Genomic DNA, 20,170 nt, shown 5'->3' with positions numbered 1-20,170 from the left:
ACTGACAAAGAGGTTTCCTTACCTTTAAGGAAGGAGGAACAGCATTATTTTCTCAGCACAACTCCATCCTGCCTGAATTTATGTCTCTGACCTTTTACCCAAAGGCTCTTTACACTTGACTGAAACGTAAGGTAAAAGTAAATGTAACTGAAAGAGCCCATTGTGTGTGCAAGTATAATGGCTTTTGTGTGCAGGAGGTAGCACGGGGCTGCTTGTGCAATGAGTTGCCACCTTGGGTTGTGCTCTTAGTCCTGAGACCCGTTGGGGAGCATGGAGCAGGAGCCCGGATGGATGGAAACCCGGTGTCTGGTTCAAGCACAGGCTCCAGCCAGTCTCACATCAGCCCTTCTCCCCCAGGACCCTTGCTGTTGGCAACTTTCAGCCAGGTTTCTTCCAGGATAGCTGCAGCGCTGTCTTTGGGGCTTTTTTCCTCCATATGGCTGTGACCAAGGAAGCCCGTGCTAGGGGCTGGGTCTCCAGTCCATACTCTGCGGAGCCATGAAAGCAGGAACAGATTAATAAAACATCAGGGCTTCTTCAACAGGATTATTATAAGTGGTTTTCCTGAGTGTTGGTTGGAGTAAGGATCAGAGAGGACAGGGATCCATAATCCTATTTATCTGCAGCCATATAATCTTCCTGAAGCTCTTTAATGGTGCCCAACTCTAATTACAGAGCAGCCGCAGCCAGGCCGACCGCCAAACCCGCTGTGGGGAGAGGGGGCAAGGAGATCTTTGGGGCACCGACCCCCCGCAAGACCCCTCTTCTGCGGCTCCGCTCCCCGAGGGCCCCCGGAGACCGGCCACTGCCTTTCTGCCGGCGACACCGCCTGCAGGGGGGGGTTTGTCCCAGTCATCACACCCCAGTGGCTCTGCCGGGGGCCACAGCGTCACCCTCGGGCCCCCGCGGGACCGCTGGGCGCTGCGGGGCGGGAGCGCTGCCGCGAGGGGGCGTGGCGAGGGGGAGCCACGCCCCGCCGGGTGCCGGCGCGCGGGAGGGGCGTGACGCGGGCGGGCTGGCCCCGCCCCGCCCGGCTGGCCCCGCCCCTCGGCAGCGGGGGCACTGACAGCTGCCCCGGGCGGGCACCGGCGCCGCGCTCCCGGCCCCGGCCCGGCCGGCGGTTCGCTCCCCTCCGCCGCCGCCCCATGGACCGCCGCCCCATGGACCGCTGCTGCTGTTGCTGCTGCCGCCGCCGCCGCCGCCGCCGCCGGGGGGCGGGCGGGAGCGTGCCGCCGCAGTGAACCCGGCCGGCGGAGCGCGGGGGGCGGCCGAGCCCCCGCGCCGCGGGCACCATGGACAGTATCCTGGAGCCCTTCCCCGCCGAGCGGCTCTTCCCCGCTGCCGGCACCGGCTTCCTCGACCTCGGCGACTTCAGCGAGGCGGACTTCCTCAGCAATGTGGTAAGGGACCGCCGCAGCACCCGCACCCCGCACACACACCGCCCCCCGCACCGTCTCCCCGGCGGGGCGGCCGCAGCCCCGACAGCGGAGACGGGACGTCCCGGCGGGCTCGCCGCGGACCCCCGCCCGCCCTGGGGCTGCGTCTGCCGGGGTCCTGCCCCCACCCCCCCACCCCCAGCGCGGGGTGCCCCGGGGGTGCAGGTGACCCGGGTGCCCCTCGCCGCACACGGCTGGCGCTCCCCCGGGACCGGCCCCGCCGCCCGCGGGCGTCCTGCCGCGGGCACCCCGAGGAAACCCCGCTGGGGAATCGCAGGGTTTGGGTTTGGTTTTTTTCTTACAACGCGCTTTTTTGAGACCGATGGCTGGGGGAGAAGCGTGCGGTCCCGGGCGGGGAGCGCACAACCTGCCGTGGCTCAGCCCGGGCAGCCCCGGGGGCACAGCCGGGAGACCCTCGGGCTCAGCGCCTCCGCTCTCCTTCGCTCGTAACTTTTCCTCCGAGTGGCATTTGGGAGATGAAGCATCTCCTGCTTGGCGTTAAGGCTGGGCTGATTTACTTTGGAGAGGAGGGTGAGGGGGAAGAGTGACTTGGGAGGAAAATGTGTTGCCAGTCCCAAGAAACCAAAGAGGCATTGTTCAGCTCCAGGGAAACTGCCCAGCCTCTCCGAGGAGTCAGGCGAGTCCCCAGTCCAGCCGCTCTCCCCAGAGCAGCACGCACAGGCTCTTGGCTGTCCTGCCCGAGCTTTCTGCGGGAGTTTGTGCTGCGAATCCTGCACCCCCTTCTGCCAGGGAGGGCCCAGCCCGGAGGCAGAAGCGGAAGGGCCCCACCCCAGAGGTGGTTTGGGGTGAGGGCATCATCCCACGCCGGGCAGCGGGGCACTGCCTGCACTCAAGGCTCCACCGGCCTCTGAGCAGCTGCAGCCGTGGGAACGTGCTTGTCCCAGACAGAGAGATTTTAGCCACGGCTTGTTACTCCCCTGTCACAATAGTGGCACCTCCCGCGTTCCCGGGGTAGCACTGTGGGTGTCTCCGAGGACTGACTACCCTTGCAACCGGAGCAGGGGAGATGCCAGCACCTTGACACCGAAACAGGGGACAGGGAGAGGAGGGCTGCAGCCGTTAAACACCTGATGAATCCACCTCTCCTTTGCTACGCAAAAGGTATCTAAAGCCTTTTGTGCTGCCTCCCTTGCGGAGGAGACAGCAGAGATGCAGAATTTGCATAAACATTAAGAGCAACACACTTGGTGTGTGGAGACGCACTGAGTCTGGGAAAGAGATCACGCGCAGGCAGCCCCATCTCTCAGAAACCTCGCCAGCTCCTAATTTCTAAGATACCACTGTGCCTCAAGGACTGACTCCGGTCGGGCTCTACGGGCGGCAGCAGAGTCCCGCTGTGTTCAGGCAGACCTTCCAGCAGCACATCACCCCAAGACTGAGCGCTCACATCCACTGCGAGGCCTTGCCCACTCATATCCGAGAGACCTGTTGTTAGGAGTCTTCTGCTTTCCCTAATTCTATGTACATCCCGTGTGGATGGAGCTATGCTGATATGAAGTGCTTTATGCCAGGACCGTTTATTCCCATACCGAAGTGAAAATAATATGTATTGGCACCAGCCCTTTTACCTCGGTGCAAGATGGGCTGCTGTCAGAAGCCAGGGAACCCCTAACCAATATAGGCGGTACCTCTTCATAGCTTAAATACAACTTCTGCCGGCAAGCAGACCCTGTAAAAATGAAGCTTTTGTGTAAGAGTGCCATCTGGTGCCACCTGCCAGGACAGTGTGTTTAAAGTGTGCAGTGGCCATGCACAGGCTGGCTCTGTCCTGCCTCATTTAAATGGCCTTTCTGCTTGGAGAGCTGTTTCTGAAGTAGCCTGCCCTTGCCTTCACGTTAACCAGGCTGCAGTGACTCAGGCACCGTTGTGCTCAGCTTAAAAGTAGAAAAGGTGTTGGGGTATTTTTGTGGATTTTTTTCCCAACTGCCAGCACCACAAACTTCTGCTGGAGTGTGAGAGTCAAGTTGATACCTTCTATTCCAGCAGATGATAAGTATAAGAGATTCTGTGATTCTGTAGCCACTTCTAGCCTACCAAATCTGTTGGTGATACAAGAGCCAGAACATAATACATCAGCCTCTTTGTTTGCACTCTGCATGACAACATGGGGGGAAGGAATACACTTACATTTTCTTACTAAATCCAGCAAATCTCCTGGGATCTTGAGATGTGCTGAGAAGTTCTTTTTACATTGAACTGTGCAAAGCATCACCGTGCACAATAGCTCACAAAGTTGCCAGTGCCTTTGCTTCAAAGATGGGCAAACTTTTCCAGATATTGTTCAGCAAGCATTTTTCTTAGAGCAGGCCAGGAATTTTGGCCATAAAATGCCAGTATGAAACTTCTTCTGTGGATGATTTCTTCTGTTCAGAAAGGAAGCAGAAAGAAAAGATGGATGAACCTTACTGCAGAGGCTGTGCTCCTTTGGGGCAAGAATTACATGTCTCTGAATTACTCTCCTTTCCTGGACTTTGGCACTCCTAATGAGTCATCTTGGTCCTTCAAAAATGGTTCTCTGTGTTGTTCATCTAAAGTTGTGACAAAGATGTAATGAAGGCATGTCTGTAGATGCATCCTCAAAAAGGTATGTGTACTTGGAACAGAAAGAAAAAATATTAATTTGAGTAAGTGTACAGGCTGCCACTCAGAGGCACCTGGCCACGTTGGAGGAATGGGTCAGCAGAAACCTCATAAAATTCATCAAGGACAAATACCAACTCCTGCCCCTGGGACGGATGAGCTGACCCACCCAGGGTCGTGGGGCAGCGCTGTGCCCCGGTAGCAAAGGTAGCCAGCGGCTCACACAGGAGGGCGTTGGGAGACAGACAGAGGGAAGCGATTATCCCCCTTGACAGTCGTAAAACTGTGTCTGAAATACAGTCTCCAGTTTTGGACCGCCTGGTACCAGAAAGTCATTGATAAATCTGAGCACACGGAGGGGATGGTCACCAAGATAGCTGGGGGCTGGGGAATTTCTCCTGTGAGGAGAGGCTGAGGGAGCTGGGCTTGCTCAGCTGGACGAGAGGCGGCTCCAGGAGGACCTAGCAGCAACCCGCCTGCACTGGGGAGGAAGTTACTGAGAAGATGGAGCCAGGCTCTTTCCATAAGTGCATGGCAGGAGGATGAATGGTCATAAATTGGAATGGGAAAGGTTTAGACTGGGTATAAATAAACAATTTCTCGCTGTGAGGAGAATTAGGAATGGATGAGGCTGCCCAGAGACACTGTGGAAGCTCCTTCCTTGGGGGTTTCAAAGACCTATCTGAACAAAGCCCTGGACCAACCTGTATTTAGTGCTGGTCCTGCTCTGAGCAGGAGATCGGATTAAAGACCTTGTGAGCTCCTGCCCGACCTGCATGAGTCTGTGATTATATGATGGGTTTGGGGTTTTTTTTGAAAATCCTAAGGAGAGTGGTATCTGCTTGGTACTCAGAGGGGAAATCTCCAAGGGACACAGAATGCTTCTTTTTACTTCACGTAGCTTCTGCTAACCAGACTTACATACGATGACTACTAACAGCATTATCAGTCTTGTTTGCTCAGGAGGCCACCTGCTGCTCTTGAACTTAGGCAACTTTGGTCATCTTTTTCTGCCAGAAGGGCCTACCATAAGTGAAGCTAATCCTTCATGCAGTGCCTGCTTATCAATGTCACCTGGCTGTCTCCTGCCCAGTCCAGCATTTCTGGTCGTTCCTGCAAGCACCCATTTTTTCCCTTACAGTCTATTACAGCTGCACTCAGAGAGCTCTTACTTTCTCTCTCAGCTCTTATCAGTGCTGTGAAACTCTTCAAAAGCCTTATCTTTTGTGTCAGATTCACCACTGTGCTTCACTGGGTTTGTGACATTCTGGTGTCAGAATGAAGCCAGAATAAACCAGCCAAACAGGAGTCATGTATTTCTTTTTAACCCAGTAGGGTTTGTTTCTTCCCTATGCTTCTGTGTTTTACAGTAGGAAAAATACCTTCAAGGATGACTTTGGCTGTTCATGTAAACACAGTTCTATTTTGATTCTATGCTTTTCAAAGCATATTCTTTACCTCCTTCTAAAAGAGAGACATTAAGGCAAAAAAACGGTCTACATGATAGTCAAGGTCTCCACTGTTAGAAGCTGCAAAATGGCAATTCAGGCTGCCTCAGTTGTGCTAACCCAGCTCCTCTGGGGAATGCACAGTGAGGTGCTCTTTCACTCTCTGATCCTATATGCCCAGGCAACGTAACAAGCAACATCTTCTGGAGCCTACTGGGGGACAGCAGAATGGGAGAACTGCTTGTCTCTGTGGGTTGCTCCTTGAGTGAAAACTGGCTTTTGTGTCTACCGTGTGCTCTTTCCTTTAATACTGTCCCAGCCCACAGAAGGGAAGAGAGTAGCAGGACTGTATGTAGTGAGCAGTCTGAGAGTGGTGCTGGTGCAACTTGTAAGGGAGCTTCCCCTGAAGATGAAGAGAGGCTACTCACTACGGATGACCGTCACTCTTGGAAGAAACCTGTGCAGACTTCTGTTCCTCCTATGGCTACTACAGGGACATAAATAGCACTTCAGTAGTGCTTAGGTCTTGGACTGACCTTTGGTCTGAGCGACTTTTGTGCTGCGTAAGCTCCCTCTCACCATCTCTGCGCACAGTGAGGACAAAGAAGCTTTGGTCATCCAGTTCTCATCCCTTCCGGTTGCTAGACAGGGGAGCTCTGCTGTAATGGGAGGCTGGGTCTCGGGGACCGATAGTAGTCCCTCATGGGGACACATGCAGCAAGCGTTTTGGCCTTCTATTCCCACACCTAGTAAAATTTGGTCAGTGACACATCCCTGGTTAGTCAGCCGAGTGCTGGGTAAGGCATGACTTTTTTCTTTAAATTTTGCTTGGAATATGCCAGTCAGAGATTCCTGTGGGATCTGGAGCACAGAGAGACCTGGTGGGGCTATCAGAACTGGCCTGATGGAAATGAATCCTAAAATAATAGTTCCCAGATTTTCCTATTTCCTTAGTCTCTTTGGATCCATCTCATGGGTCCTCCACTTCATGTCCACGCTGCTCCTTACTGTCTCATAGTGAGACTTACACCTGCAGAAGTGCTAGCAGCAGGATGAAACCAGAGCTGAACACAGAAGTTCATGGGTCTTTGAGCATACAGCATCATCACCGCAGTGTCATCACCAGGAAACATAGTTCCATTTTGGTAACGAAGAGGAGGAGAGACTTGAACTTCCTTTGGAAGACTCTAGGTCACTTTCTCCACAGAGACTGGGGATCATTTTTGTGTACCTCCTAGCTGCCAAGAAACTGATAAACAGTTGGGATGCTCTTCCTAAATAAAAACATTCATCTGTTGGACAACTGCCTGCGTGTTTTGGGGATCCACTGGCCTAAATGCTCATCTCAGTTGAAGTGGGAAAAGCTAGAAGAGAGCTTGCAACGTGGAGGAGGGGTGCTGGAAGGCATGCATCCAAACCAGGGTTAAACACAGGAGACAGAGCCATCATCTTGGTGGGGAGAAGCAGGAAGGACTTTGGTGAAGTGCTTGTAGAGTAAACAAAGGGAGGGTTTGGCAGGAGGTGGAAGTACATCTGTGCATACAGTCCACTCCCGCTGAGGGAGGTGTCAGCAGCACCAGCTGGGAGATGCTGGAGTTGTGTAAAGCTCGGGCCATGTCTGCCAGGTGATCCCCATCCCCTCTGGCATAAGGCAGTCACTCAATGCCACCACCACTTTCTCACAAGAGAGAGGAAGCCTGAGGTCTCATTTCTACAGATGAGACTGTAGAAAGCCTCTGAGACTGGCCCATTGAACCTCCTCCTGCTACCACTACAAGTGCCTAAGCATGGCAACTTCTGAATCCTATGACAAGTGTTGGGTTCATCGATGCAAAGTGTCTTCTGCTGCCTAGGAGCCCATCTGATGCTGCACTGGTCTCATCCGGCACTGCACTGGTCCCATCTGGGGCTGTGCTGGTCTCGCTGAAGCCTGGAGTGGGAGCTGTCTCTGTTACAGAGAGAAATTTGGAAAGAAGCGTGTTTTCTGAAGCAGGCCCTTAAAGGGAAATTTAGAAGTAGGGATTTCATAGTCACAGGTGCAGCTCCACTATTCAAAATGCAGCCTGGCTGACACCTCTGTAACATACTCCTGTGTTTCCTCTGAGAAAGGTCTACTCCTGCACTTGCTCCATTTTTTCTCAGCACTTCCCTGTAGGTTTTAAGACTGTAGTATTTAATTAGCACTTAGTGCATTACTTATTTACTATTTAAAGAATTCTCAGTGTTAAAGGAAGCAAATGAAAACGCTTAACTCTCTGGAGTTGTCTTTGTGAAGGCCATATGGCAGGTCCTCTTCTCATAGCCACAGGTAGGATTGTGCTTAATATGAAGATTTGATTCTCAAGACTCGGCTTGTACCAGTGCATTTCAAGGAAGGGATGAGTCAACCCACTAAAGCCTGTGTGTCCTTGTCCTGTTGTAGACAGTCCACTGCAGGAAATCAGATGGTTCACAGAAGTCAGTTGGTGACTCTCCTTGCAGCAGAGTTACAGGGGAACAGGTAGGGCACCAGGGATGAAGCAGACCGTTACAGCTCAGCTAAGAAATGGCCAGGAGATGTCTCTTGGCCTGATTTGGCTGGGAGATTTCCCACGGAAATTCCAGACCTGTGCTGCAAGGTCAGGTGCAATCACCTATGCTTCACAGGCAGTCTTGGGGCTAGCATTGTTCTTCTTCAGGAGAGGTTTCTGTTGGAGGAGCCAAGTGTGTTAGTCCTCACTTCCAGGCCAACCTCAGTCCTGGGATTACTGCATCCCACTGATCCCAGCTTGCTGTTGGGGACTGTATTTATCCTCCTTTACACATCCGAACTGCTGGGACTTCATGTCTCCACGTGGGAGATCAGAAGTGAGAGCAAGGGTGGAACAAAAGCCGTGTTTCTTGGCTGACCCCCATGCTGGCACCACGGCTGTCCCGCTGCAGCGGGTGACTTCTGCACGTGCAACTTTAATGTAGTTTGGTATTCTCTGGCTGAAGTAATCAATCCTGTTTTCAGGCTGGCAATAGGACAGCGAAGGTGCTTGCACGGAGCCCTTTTCTTACTCTTTCCTGTCTTCGGAGCTCAACTTGTGTTGTGAGTTATTAGGTATTTTCTGGGGTTGGTGCCTGCATGTTTTGCATCGTCCCTCAGAGCAGAAATAGCTGAAAGGTTGTGAAGAGCCGAGGGCACGGCCAGAGTGGCTGGGGAGTGCAAGTCACATGCTGAAAGGCAGGCTGTGTCTTTCAGCCCAGTTGCTCCCCACATGTCTGCCATGCAGTGTTTACATCTATCTAACTTATTCCCAGCTGCTCCAGAAAACAAATTTTTTTGCATCTGCTTTCCTGTCGGGTCACATCATTTAAGGTTTTCCTTTCCTGTAGTCTTCTGATCCAACCTGAACACCCCAGCCTTCCCCTCTCGCCCATCCCTTTCTGACTTCCTTACCCACCTTCTCTTCTCTTTCTCTGCATCTCTCCTCTTACTCCTATTTTCTTAAATCTCTCCAGGGCTGTCTGCCTTTGAAATCATGTGGAGCTGCTCTGGTTTGATCAGTGTCCAAGTGAGAGATGCCTGACACTGATCTTGACAGGTTGTTCAGCCAGAACAAGATCTCGTGAAGGTTGGAACTGCAGATACCCACAAACTCTTTCGCTCCTTTCTTTCTCTTCCTATTTTATCTTCTCACTTTCTAAGATTGCAGAATTTCCTCATATAGGATGGAAGCAATGTGCATGGCTATTCTCCCTGAAGCTAGTATGTAATTTAAACCAGTGCTGGGGTAATTAGTACCATCTTTAGGGCTCAAAGGTGATGCCTTACGTGAGATCATTCATTACAATCACTGTCCAGCCTGTTCCAGAGGAAACTCACCCTTGACTACCTCAGCAAAGTTGCTTTTGGCTTCTTTACACTATGACTTTGTCTTGATTAGGAAAAATGTTCGTTTAGGTCAGTCTGGCTGACCCGATTAGCAAAGCCTGCTCAAAACGCAGTTAACATTTTTCCTAGAATAGATGCAACGTAATGCGTTCAGCTCAGCGATTTGTGTCAGGAGTTCCCCTGCAAGAGGAATGTCAGAGCTCCCTTGGGAGGCACCTGGCAGCCGAGGCTGCAGGAGAAATACAGCTTGGGCCTGACACCAAGCACGTTACAACATTGGGTTTGGAAACTCATATTGGATTGTCAGCACCCCTCCTGCAGGTGAGCTTCCTTAGACCGATGCCCAAAGACATTCCTGTGTGCTGAGCTCCCCACCACAGTGTCACAGGGGCAGTGGCTTATCTTCCCAATGCCATGGCATGTCCGGGTGGGAGCACTGCAGCACCAGAATAACTCGTCTCTGCTGGCCGAGGTGCAGGGGATCTACCTTGCAAACCTGCTCCTGGCTCGGCACTATTTGCAGCCCCCCCTCTCCTGGAAGGAGAGCTTTTCCCTCCAGAAGGGGTAGCTGAGGCAGAGGGAGAACAGGATGAAGAAGAGGACCCGGCTCCAGAGCCTCATTAGTTAATTGTTGCATGTCAGAGCAGCTTGATGTTAAATGAGTCCCATAAATTCAGGACAGTTGAAGGAAGGAGCTGGGCAGGTGCTTTTGGCTGAGCTCACTGCTGTCCTGGGGGAGGGACTGCAAGCCAGGCAGCTCAGGGAGGAGGAAACCAGCTCTGACATTTGTAAAGATTGTTGATGGAAGGTTTCTTTCAAAGCCTTTTCAGTCTCTCGATCTGAGAGCTCTTTGCCCAGGGAGTGCTGGAAATCTGGCTCTTCTTTCCAAGCAAATGTGGCAGACTCTGAGAGTTGATGAGGTGCTGTTGAGCCACAAATATTGAATTGCCAATTGAATGATGTTGGGTTTGTTTTTGTTGTGTTTTTTCTCTGCTTATGGACAGTGGTGCAGTGAGGTTGTCAGGAATGGGAGAACTGTGTTTTAGTCCCAGTTCTGCTGGTGTGATCCTCAGGGTGACACTTGCAGCGATGAAGCTTTTACTCGTTATAAAATGGTACGCATCCTTATTCTTACTGACATGGGGCAGTGCCATCAATGGGTGACGTTGATTAATGAAAAGTTAGACTGGGGTGGGGTTTTGCTAGTAGATATCTGCCAGGAAATGCCCGTAGGAGCTATTTAGAGTCTCTTTGAATGACTTTGCAGCTATACATCATATTTGCAACGTTTTCAGTTTGGCAGGTCCCTCCTCCACTGATGTCCCAGCTATGCTTCACACCTCTCCTGTTCCTTATCCCTGGGGACTGCACGTGTCTGATTCTGACCTCAGATACTTCAAGCTAATCCAGAGTAATCTTTCTGTGTCAGTCTAAATGACTGCGTTGGTCAGCATCAGGATTTAAACTAAAGTACTTGGCCCATGCTGCTGCTGGCCTGATCTCTTTGGGCCTTACTGAAAACCAAACAATTTGTGCTTTATAAATCCGGTGAATGGGCTGTACTCATACCTCATCCTCCACTGCACAACCAGATCCTGGCTCAGTCGCAAAAGCTAACTTCTCCCTGGGTTTGGCGCAACTTGCTGAGAGCACCCTGTTACATTTCTGCCTGAAATTGCTGCATGGTCGGGGCTATGCTGAGTTCCCAGGCTCCCTGTCTCATCTGGTTTGTATCTGAGAAGGAGGTAACAAGCTGGAAGTACCAGAGTGCCCTAGCAGGGCATTCAAGACCCATGTCAGTCCCTCCTTCTGCTCAGCGCTTGGTTTTGCGCTTTCTCTTTCTCTTCGGAGGTGCCTTTTCCCTGCAGTAAGTCTGCCTGACCTGTTGTAAAGTTAGGATCGCCATCGTCCACTGGGAAGTGCGATTCAAAGGTTGCTTTCCTGTTCTCCGATGCTTCTCCTGCTCTTCAGGATTTGTCAAACATAGTTGGCAGCAGTCCAGCAGCTGGATTAGCATTAAATAATGAGCAAATGGCCCGCAGCCATTTTTCAGACTGGCAAAGCACACACCTTTCATTCTTTCCTTACATGTCTTTGAGCCCTGTTTTTATCACACTGGGAGAGAGCCGAGGACCAGATGCTGCTCTGGTCATTGCTGGGGACAGAACAGAGGGTGCTACACTCCTTTCTTTGTTGCTAATTAGTACCAAGGTGGTAGCTAGAGGCTGCTAGCTGCTAGAGCAAAACTCTTTTCTCCCTCCCCTTGTAACTACAGCCACGGCGAGCAGTCAGTGGCAGCTGTAAGCAGCTGGGGTGAGCTGCAGCAGAGCAGGAGCAATGCTCATTTCTTAATTTTCCTGTGTGCTTCAGACTCCAGGGGAGCAGCCCTGGCAACCTCCTCCTTTGTAGCCAGGGACTGAAGTCCCAGGTGAGTTGAAGGCACACATTACTATGTCAACCCCAGCAGCTACGAAGTGTGGTGAGGTCACCCAGCAGCCTCGATATCGACGAGTAAGTGCCAGAGACCCATGTCCAGACCAGTGCCCCGTCTACTGGTCTCAGATGCCTTTCTGATTTTTGATGAAACTGGATTATGTATAGTTTCCAGATGATTTATTTATTTATTCTGGGAAAGGGAAGAGGGAAAGAGGCCAGGAGGGATGGAGAACAGGGAAAGAAAGAGGGAAGAAAAAGCAAAGACAAGAGAGAGGTAGCTATGCAGTTAGCATTCCTGAGCCATCTGGACCTGTTGGCATGGCCCCAGCTGGACGGGCTCACAGGTTTATCCACAGCATGATGTAATCTCCATCGTCCAGCATTTGATTTTTCTCCTCGCGCTGGATGGCCTTGTATCTGGTGCATGTCTGGAGTGGGCATTTTGATTTCCTGTTGCTATTTGTGGACTTTTCCTGGCCGAATCTCAAGAGCAGCTCGGGCGGTTTGCATTCCTCAAGCTGAAGAAGCAATGCCACCCTGCCAGAGCAGTGCGGGGGCCAGCCGCGGCCAGCCTGCTGTCTGGGGAGGGGCAGGCCTGCATGGGGAACCAGCTGTGGTTTGCACCGTGCGTGGCTGGAGAGAGGGTGACACCTCTGCCTGGTGCCTGGGCCGCTCAAGCTGAGCTCAGCTATCGGCTCAGCCTTCAACACCAGCACAGAAAGGGCTGGCGGGACCGCTCTTCCCAGCCGTTCGTGGGCTTCCCTGCCCTGCTGGTTCTTGCAGCAGAATGGGAGGATGAAGAATTTTACTTGGCCCGAGACCTGTTCTTCCCTTTGGTAGGTGTGAGTAAAAAGCAACCGATGATCTCAGTCCCTCTCCGTCGCTAACGGCAGCACCGAGGAGCACCAGGGCTCTCGGCAGGTGGGCTTCCCAGCATGTGGGAAGGGCAGCTGGGGAGGACGTGGCCCGACACTGCCAAGCGCCCACCCTTGCTAAGGAAAGGCCTGTGACCTCCTTCCCTCCATCACTCAGTGCCATTGCCAGGAGGCAGTGCGGTCTAATGGGAAGGATTCAGACTCGTGTTCCCTCCATGGTCTGTAGGAGACAGCCATGCCTCATCAAACCAGCCATCTCTTTTGTCTTGAGTCCTTCCCAGCACATGAAATGAAGAGGGTTGGCACGTCCACCTCCACAAAAGAACACTGAACGTCTTTAAGTTACAGGAGCCACCCAGGAGCAAAGTGGTCTTTTTCACTACATAAATTCAATGTGTTGAGGGGCAAAAAGTAGAGCCATAGGTCCCCTCCTGCCTTCAGAAACAGAGCAACTCCCACTCTCCCACATGGAAAGGTCTGAGATGCCGGAGGATGAAGATGGGATTTCTCTACAGAGTACCACTGCTGCAAGCAAACCTCAAACCCAGCAATATAAGGGGCCTGCTTCAGAGTACACTGTTCTCCGCTGACTCAAGAGATGTGGGTAGCTGTGTGATGAGGCATTAGGCAACAGTTTGACATCAGCACACAGTGCTCCCTCCCTCATGATGCCTCATCCTGCCCACATGCCTCGCTTAGCTTTGTTTCCTCCAGGGGCTTGGGAACAGGGAAGTTTAGTGCAATGACCCCCAGGGATCAAAATTTTGTTCAGTGGAGAATTCTACCGCCTGGTTCAGAGGTTGTCCTGGTTGCACCCGGAGGGAGCAGGGTTCTGCTTTCGTAACACCCCAGGGACGGCCTGTCCACCAGGGATGGACTCACTGGAACCACAGAGCTGAGCTTTTCCACCCGACTCAGCTCTGCTGAGCGAGAGAGTAGCTGAGGAAAACGATGGCCTCTTTATAAACTAACTGGCAAAACTCTTGCATCTCTCCTGGGAGCAGGCCAGGGATTCTGAGTCACTGCTGAAGTGGGTTGCGGCCAAGGTAGTCTTACCCAAGACATTAAGGGAGAGAGGAGAGATCCATGCAGGAGTGCCAGGAGAAAGAGAAATAGTCATGACCATAATTAATAATAATATAATGATGAAAAGAGTCAGAAACACACTGCCCACTCCAAAAATAAAGTTTGAGGACAATTCAAATGCTGTAAAGTAAAGAGAAGAGAGGAAAGAGTCGAGAAAGACCGCCAAAGCCTGCATGTCAGCTGCAATGCAAGGAGTCCCATCCAGCTGGCCTGGGTTCAAAGAGCTCCTATTGTCCAACAGCATTTCCAAGACACCATTCAAAACTTTCAGAAAATGAACCCAAGATGCAGGGTGAGATTTATCACACAATAAAGGCAAGCCAGATGTGTGCACTCTTTCGGGGAGAGGAGATGGGAGGAAGGTGGTGGAGGAGCGAAGGAGGGGAGAATCAGTCAGCAGAGGCATGAGGGAAGAGGGTGGTATGAGAAGGTCTGGTGCTGTGGGCATCCAGGCAGGAACAGGGGCTGGGTGTATCTGTGCTGGGACACACCCTGGGCACTTGTGAAGGGTTTCACGTATACGAAGAACTCCATACTTAGGAAAATTCACTTGGCATCAGGATTAAGAGACAGAAGGGGAAGATCTCACTGGTGCTTTTTCTTTTTTGTTGCACATAAAACCTTGATGGATACCAAGAGGTTATTGTTGCTTCTGGTCCTGGATTACAAAACTGCATAATAAGGACATGTCTGAAAGGATGCCCAGAAGCCAAACCACTGTAGATTTTATCTTGATTTTCTAGGACTCGCACAGCCTTCATTATTGCTTTGCACCACTGGCCACCATGGCAGGCTGTAACTTCTTTTGCCACAGGAATCACTCACTTCCACCTGTGATTTGATTATGTTAAAATCTAGCAATTAATTATATAGAAAGATAATTTAATCTTGGAATCTGCTGCTAATGTGGAGTTACATGACTACAACCTGCCATCATTAAGTAAGTCCTCACGTTCTCCCTGTCTGCAATGAGACCAGTGTTGTTTCTGCTGTTTGCAGGATAACCTGGTAGCGTGGCTATGCCATACCACACTCCACATATTAAAAGGTAACTTGGTTTTGTTCTCAGGAAGACCTCTGGTAGTCAGGACTTGTTCACCTAAAAGCAAAAAGCCTGAGGAAACACTTCGGAGGCTTAAGCTAGAGTCTCTCTTTGCAATGACTCATATGTTTGCTGACTGTAGTTAGCTTCTACAGCAGCTTTTTTTATAGAAAGGGGTGGATTTAACTGAAGCCTTTAAACTGAGACGAGATGTTTCTTTCTGAGCAGCTCAGTTGTATGAATATAGCTGCTGCACTCAGCTATGTAAGGAACCATATTTGATTACCAGACTGGTTCCTCCAGGCCCTAAAACCCATGAAGCCATCCATCGTCTCCTTGTACCGCTCCAGGGATGTCCAGAGAATGGATTCCCAAATCCACCGGTTTCTGCAGACACCCCTCTGATGGTGGGGTGCAGATGCCTGCTTGATCTCAGACGCAGGAGCTTTCAGGGCAGGTTTTCAGGGCATGAGAGGTTTCCTGTCTCCTAAGGAACATGGGATCTTTTCCTCCCAGAAGCTTCTGACTTTACTTGAGCAGATGATTCCAGGTATCTTCACGTTTCTACTTCTTTTCACCACCTACAGGGTACTCGGCCACTGAACCTTGTGGAGAAGTCTAGCTTGGAGGGGGGATAGCTGGAGAGCTGGGTGTTGGGAAAGGGTTTTCACAGGCTGCCTTTCTCCCTCAGCCTTGATTTTCATCCCATGGTTGAAGCGACTGCATTATCTCTGACCAGTCAGATCTCCATCCTCGTCTTTGGAAACACAGGGCTTTGCCCCCTTGTTCACCAACATCACACCTTCATTATTCCCCAGATAGTGTTAATCTAGGCTGCTCCAGTAGTGACGAATGGTCTGAGAGGTGTTACTGCCCTTTGTGGGCTAGGAAGGATTTCCCCATTCTCCAGAGGCTCTGGTTTCTGCAGCTCCACCGCTGAGGTGAAAATGATACCCTCAGCATTGGAGCTGAAGTTTAATTTCCTATCTGCTGCTCAGGGCACAGATTTTCCACTGGGATATTGGCAGCAGGTCAGAAATCTGCATTCCAAGCTGAATTGCTTTGAAAACAGTCCTGGTGCCGGACCCCATTCAGTTTGCTGGTTGCAAAACCCAGCTCTTGCCTCCTAGCCTGGCCACTGAAGAGAGTCCCAGCTCTTGCTCTCTCAAGATTTTGCGTGAAAATCCCTCACATCCTTGAGTCACGAATCAGCTGGTCCAGACTTCATTGCTCTGTAATTGCCCTTTACAAAGGCCCAAAGAATGAAAGCCACCAGTAATGTTTGGTATTAGCTGCATGCCTCAGCTTTTGGACTTGAACAGAGCTATCTTCCTCTTCCAAGGCCTGCTTTTCTTTATGGGTCTCCAGGGACCTGCCAGGGGACAAAATGTGAATTATCTCCGATTTTGCTCTCTGAGCACTAAAGAGAAACAGTTTCAATGAGACAAATTAAGCTGATTGTAAATATAATACAGACCTTTCCTCCTTCTCTGGTTACCTCCCAAAGCAGATTTCCTCTGTCTCCCAGGGCGCCTTTCTCGTTGCTTAGATTGCCTTTCTTGCAAGATGCAGAAAAAAGGCCCATAATGGCATTGGGGTGACAAGCTGTGTAAGAGCAGAGATCTGCCACCTCTGGTGGCTCCAACCCCATACTGGGCAGGGCCAGAAGCTTCCAAGAAAGATGGAAGAATTGGTGGAGTGGCGTTTATTCCAGTTTATTTTGGTTATTGAATAAACTTTCTCATCCCACTCATTGGTGACTGGCTTGAGCAGTTGCACCTCTCTAATTTATTTTTCATTGTATTGAACGTTCATGCTGTATTTCATGTCTTCTGGCAATACTGTGACCCGGCTTCACTGCAGCATGACAGTATAGTTCTCAGAGGGTCATGCAGAGTAAACCAGTATTTTCTTCCGTTTGCCCTGCCTGCTGCCTTTCATCACACCACGTGTCCCTCTCCATCAAGCAGAATTTTTCCCTAAACTGTCCCGGCAGACATGCCACACACAATTAAATCCATGTAGGCTTTTTCAGGGTAGATTTGCCTCTAGATTTGCAGGGTTGGACCACAGCTGCATCCCTAGGTTGTGCAGGGGTGCCTCACGCCAACAGTCATGGCTATGGAAACCCAGGTGTGTTCTGGCTGCTGTGCCTCTGTGAGGACTGAGAAGGGATGGATATGGTTGGGCTCCACACAGCACACATCCGGGTGGAGGTGGATTGGGGTAACATAGCAGGTAGGGCCTTCCCAAAGAGGATGGGTTATATTTTCACACATAAGGAGATAAAAAGTTCCCATGAACCCCCTCCCCCCGATGCTACAGCAGCTGAAAGACTCCTGGCCCCTGACATGGTGTGGAGTTAGGGTGTCACTGGGAGCCTGCTGCAAGCTCAGCTGAGGCTGCCGAGTTAACACAAAGAGGTAAAGCACCAATTCAGACAAGAGGGCGGAGACCTGGGGGCAATGATGACAATTACAGCTTCTTTTTCTCAGAGCTACTGCTCACGTGAAGTCTCTGCCCGGAGACTGTACTGACCTTGGCTTGGGAAGGAGTAAAGAACAGGAAGAGACCCCTACCAGCTTGCCCAGGGGTACCTGCATTCCCATGGAGAACACCTCCCATGCATCTCCGTTCGAACACAGCCCAGCTGCCACCACGACAGCTCAGAAATAAAGGCAGCTTTGTTTAGTAGCAAGCAGGTGTCTTCAGTTCTCTGAGCTCAAGAAAGGCCTTGAAGGACAAACTTTTTATTTGTCTTTCACAGACCCCTAAAAATAGCCCCCAAATCTTCTGCTAAATGAAGGTTAAGAGCAGTTGATCTAAATGTTTCATCCTGAGAGGGTTGTGTCCACTTGTGCATATAGTTCAAGTGCTGCTCTAATTTTTTTATCAGAGTCGGCTGCAAGGGAGTTGTAAGCCAAAAAAATTTGGGACATTCGTTGCCTATGTAGCATACACGCAGCAAAAGCTCACTGGAAAGCAGAGGCATTCCTCTTTATCCTCCAGGGTGCTGCTGCTGGGAGGAGAGGTGCTTCTGTCTCTGCAGATTCAGTGAGTCTCGTGCAAGAGGCAAACTGGCTGTAGCTGCTTTCCACCCAGGGCCAGTGGAGCCCAGTTTGCCCTAGGGAACGCTGACATGTTTCCCCTCAGCCTTAGCACACACGTACCTGCTCTGCACCCTGGCATCTGCAGGTGGTTTGAGGGCATGTGGGTGGCCACACCGCTGCAGCCATACCATGATGCTGCTTGTCTTTTGATTCACCCCACCCTGGGCTCTGCCCTGCCCCACAGTCATTGCCCTTGCAGGGCGCTTCCGCTCTCTCCCACATCACCACTGCCCGTGCCGGCTGCTAATCCCATTTATGCTGGGCACACTAAACCCAGGTGCGGGTACACCAGTGTCCATGACTCTTCTGCCATTGAGGCAGCAGGTGCCTTCAGTGCCTCCTTCAGGGTCGCTGGGAAACTCAGTCACAGGCTGGCAGATTTCAGCTTTCCTTTTTTTTTTTTTTTTTTTTCCTTTTGGGAGCAAAAACATTTAAGTTAAAGACTTAACTCGCCCACTCCCCCCACGCCTGGGTGCCTCCCAAGATTCCTTCCCAGTGAACAGCAGGCTCGCAAACTCTGAGCTGGGTATTACACAGCTACAATCAGAGCCACAGAATTTTGATGTGGTCTGTATTGTGCGTATGCTTTTAACAACATCACCCATTCTGTCAGCTGATATTTTTTTTGCCCCCCCAACTAGGGTTGGAGGGGAGAGGGGGGAACACAAAGCCTGCCACGGAGGTTGCTGCAAACCGTGGGAGCAGTATGTACCCGAAGAGGTCGGAGAGGCTGGGACGATGTCCTCTGAGGCACTCATTAAGACATCCCAGGAGGAGAAGGAGCCATGAAGGGGATGAAGGCGAGGCCTCCCCACGGGCACAGCCCCCCTCCCGCGCGCTCTGCCCCTCAAGTTCCGCGTTCCCTGCGGCCTCAGCGTCCCGCCGAGCCGTTGAGGCAGCCGGGCCCGGCGGGGGAGCCGGGTCCGGGCCGCCGGGCGGGCAGGCAGCCGGCGGGGCGGGGCCGGGCCGTGAGGCGCGACGGGCCGTGAGGGGCGGCGGGCGGCGGGCCGCGGTCCGCTCCGTCCTAACCCTGCACTCCTCCCGCCCGCCCGCCCGCGCGCGCCGCTGGCAGCCTCCTCCCATTGGCCGCCGCTCGGCGCCGTCGGCCAATGGGCGGCCGCCGCTGCCGGCCGCTGGAAACGTGCCGCGGCGACCGTTAACCGCCGCCGGCGGGGGGGGGGCGATCGCCGCCGGCCGCCCCTCAGACCCGGCGGCAGCTCCGCAGCCGCCGCGGGAGGCTCGGGCCGTTCCGCCTGACGGCATGGCGGGGGGTGAAGCGGCTGCGGGCACCCAGGGCCCGGGTGGGGAGCGCGGCGGCCCCGATTGCAGCTGCTCCCTCGCTTCAGGGTAGCGCCTTGCCTTGGCGCCGCTCCCGCAATCGCCTTCCCCTGATTGTGTCTTGAGCCTCTGTCGTCCCTCCTAGGTCTTGTGGCGCCTAGTGCTGGAAATTGTAAATCCAGGTCCTTGGCACGGATGCGCGGTGGAAGGAGGTTTCCGCGGCGAGCTGTGCCTGAGCCTTGCTGGGACTTCGCAAGGCACCGGGGACATGGCGGCGGCTGCCGAGGCGTAATGGCGTGTGGCGGCTTTGGCCTGAGGGGCTGCAGTCCCGGTGGGGTGGGAGATGATGGCGCCCCTGGCGTGAGGGGAAGCAGCTCACCTGCCTTGTTTCCAGTGACCATAAGCCCCCATCTTCCTGTCATTCTGCAGACAGCAATAAATTCTGGGCCTGCTTTCAGATCAGGTTCAGTCAAACCCTCCACTGCGTCGGGGCTGGGTGTCGGGGCAGTGTTTGGTTCACCATACAGTCCAAGGTCGTGATGCTGAAAATAATCACGGGTGACTTGGGCATTGACGTCGGTCTCTCAGAAAGACTAAGGGGTGCTGCTGGTCAGGATGCTGTCCTGCTGCTGGAGGGAAATAGCAGTGGGGTTTGCAGATGGTTTGGCCTGAAGTGCTTTGGCCATGCCTTGCAGGGAAGCAGGAGCAGCAAGGGGGTAGCAGGTCAGTGGCAAGCTCTCCAGGCAGACCGGGGGCCTGGGCAGACCAGGCATGGAGCAGGCAGGAGCTGCAGTACCTGAGGGGAGAGACCAAGAGCAATATGGATCAGGATAGAGGGACACCAGAGGGGCTTGAGAGAGCCAAGAGGTGGTTGGATGATCACTTGTGCTCCTTGGGGTGCACATGCACCGACTAGACTGTGAGGAGGAGTGTGCACAGCATCTGTCCATCCTGCCTGGATCTTGTTAACGCCGTCAAGATCTTCACTTTCATAAGGTC

General features: G+C 52.4%; 1 protein-coding gene across 3 annotated transcripts in view; it reads left to right on the top strand.

Annotated features, from left to right (window-relative positions):
• Positions 1–1,215: 1,215 nt before the first annotated feature.
• The window catches only part of CREB3L1 (cAMP responsive element binding protein 3 like 1), a 51,244-nt gene continuing 32,289 nt past the window's right edge, over positions 1,216–20,170 (top strand). For all 3 annotated transcript variants that reach the window (XM_074824086.1, XM_074824087.1, XM_074824085.1), the window contains exon 1: positions 1,216–1,400. In XM_074824086.1, coding sequence (XP_074680187.1) covers positions 1,293–1,400 — 108 coding nt within the window. In that variant the 5' untranslated portion in view covers positions 1,216–1,292. The remainder of the gene's footprint in view (positions 1,401–20,170) is intronic.

The sequence above is a fragment of the Strix aluco genome, chromosome 4 (assembly GCF_031877795.1).
Source record: "Strix aluco isolate bStrAlu1 chromosome 4, bStrAlu1.hap1, whole genome shotgun sequence".
NCBI classification, from domain to species: Eukaryota; Metazoa; Chordata; class Aves; order Strigiformes; family Strigidae; genus Strix; species Strix aluco.
The sequence above is the reverse complement of the archived record's forward strand: the minus strand, read 5'-3'. Positions and strand labels throughout refer to the sequence as shown.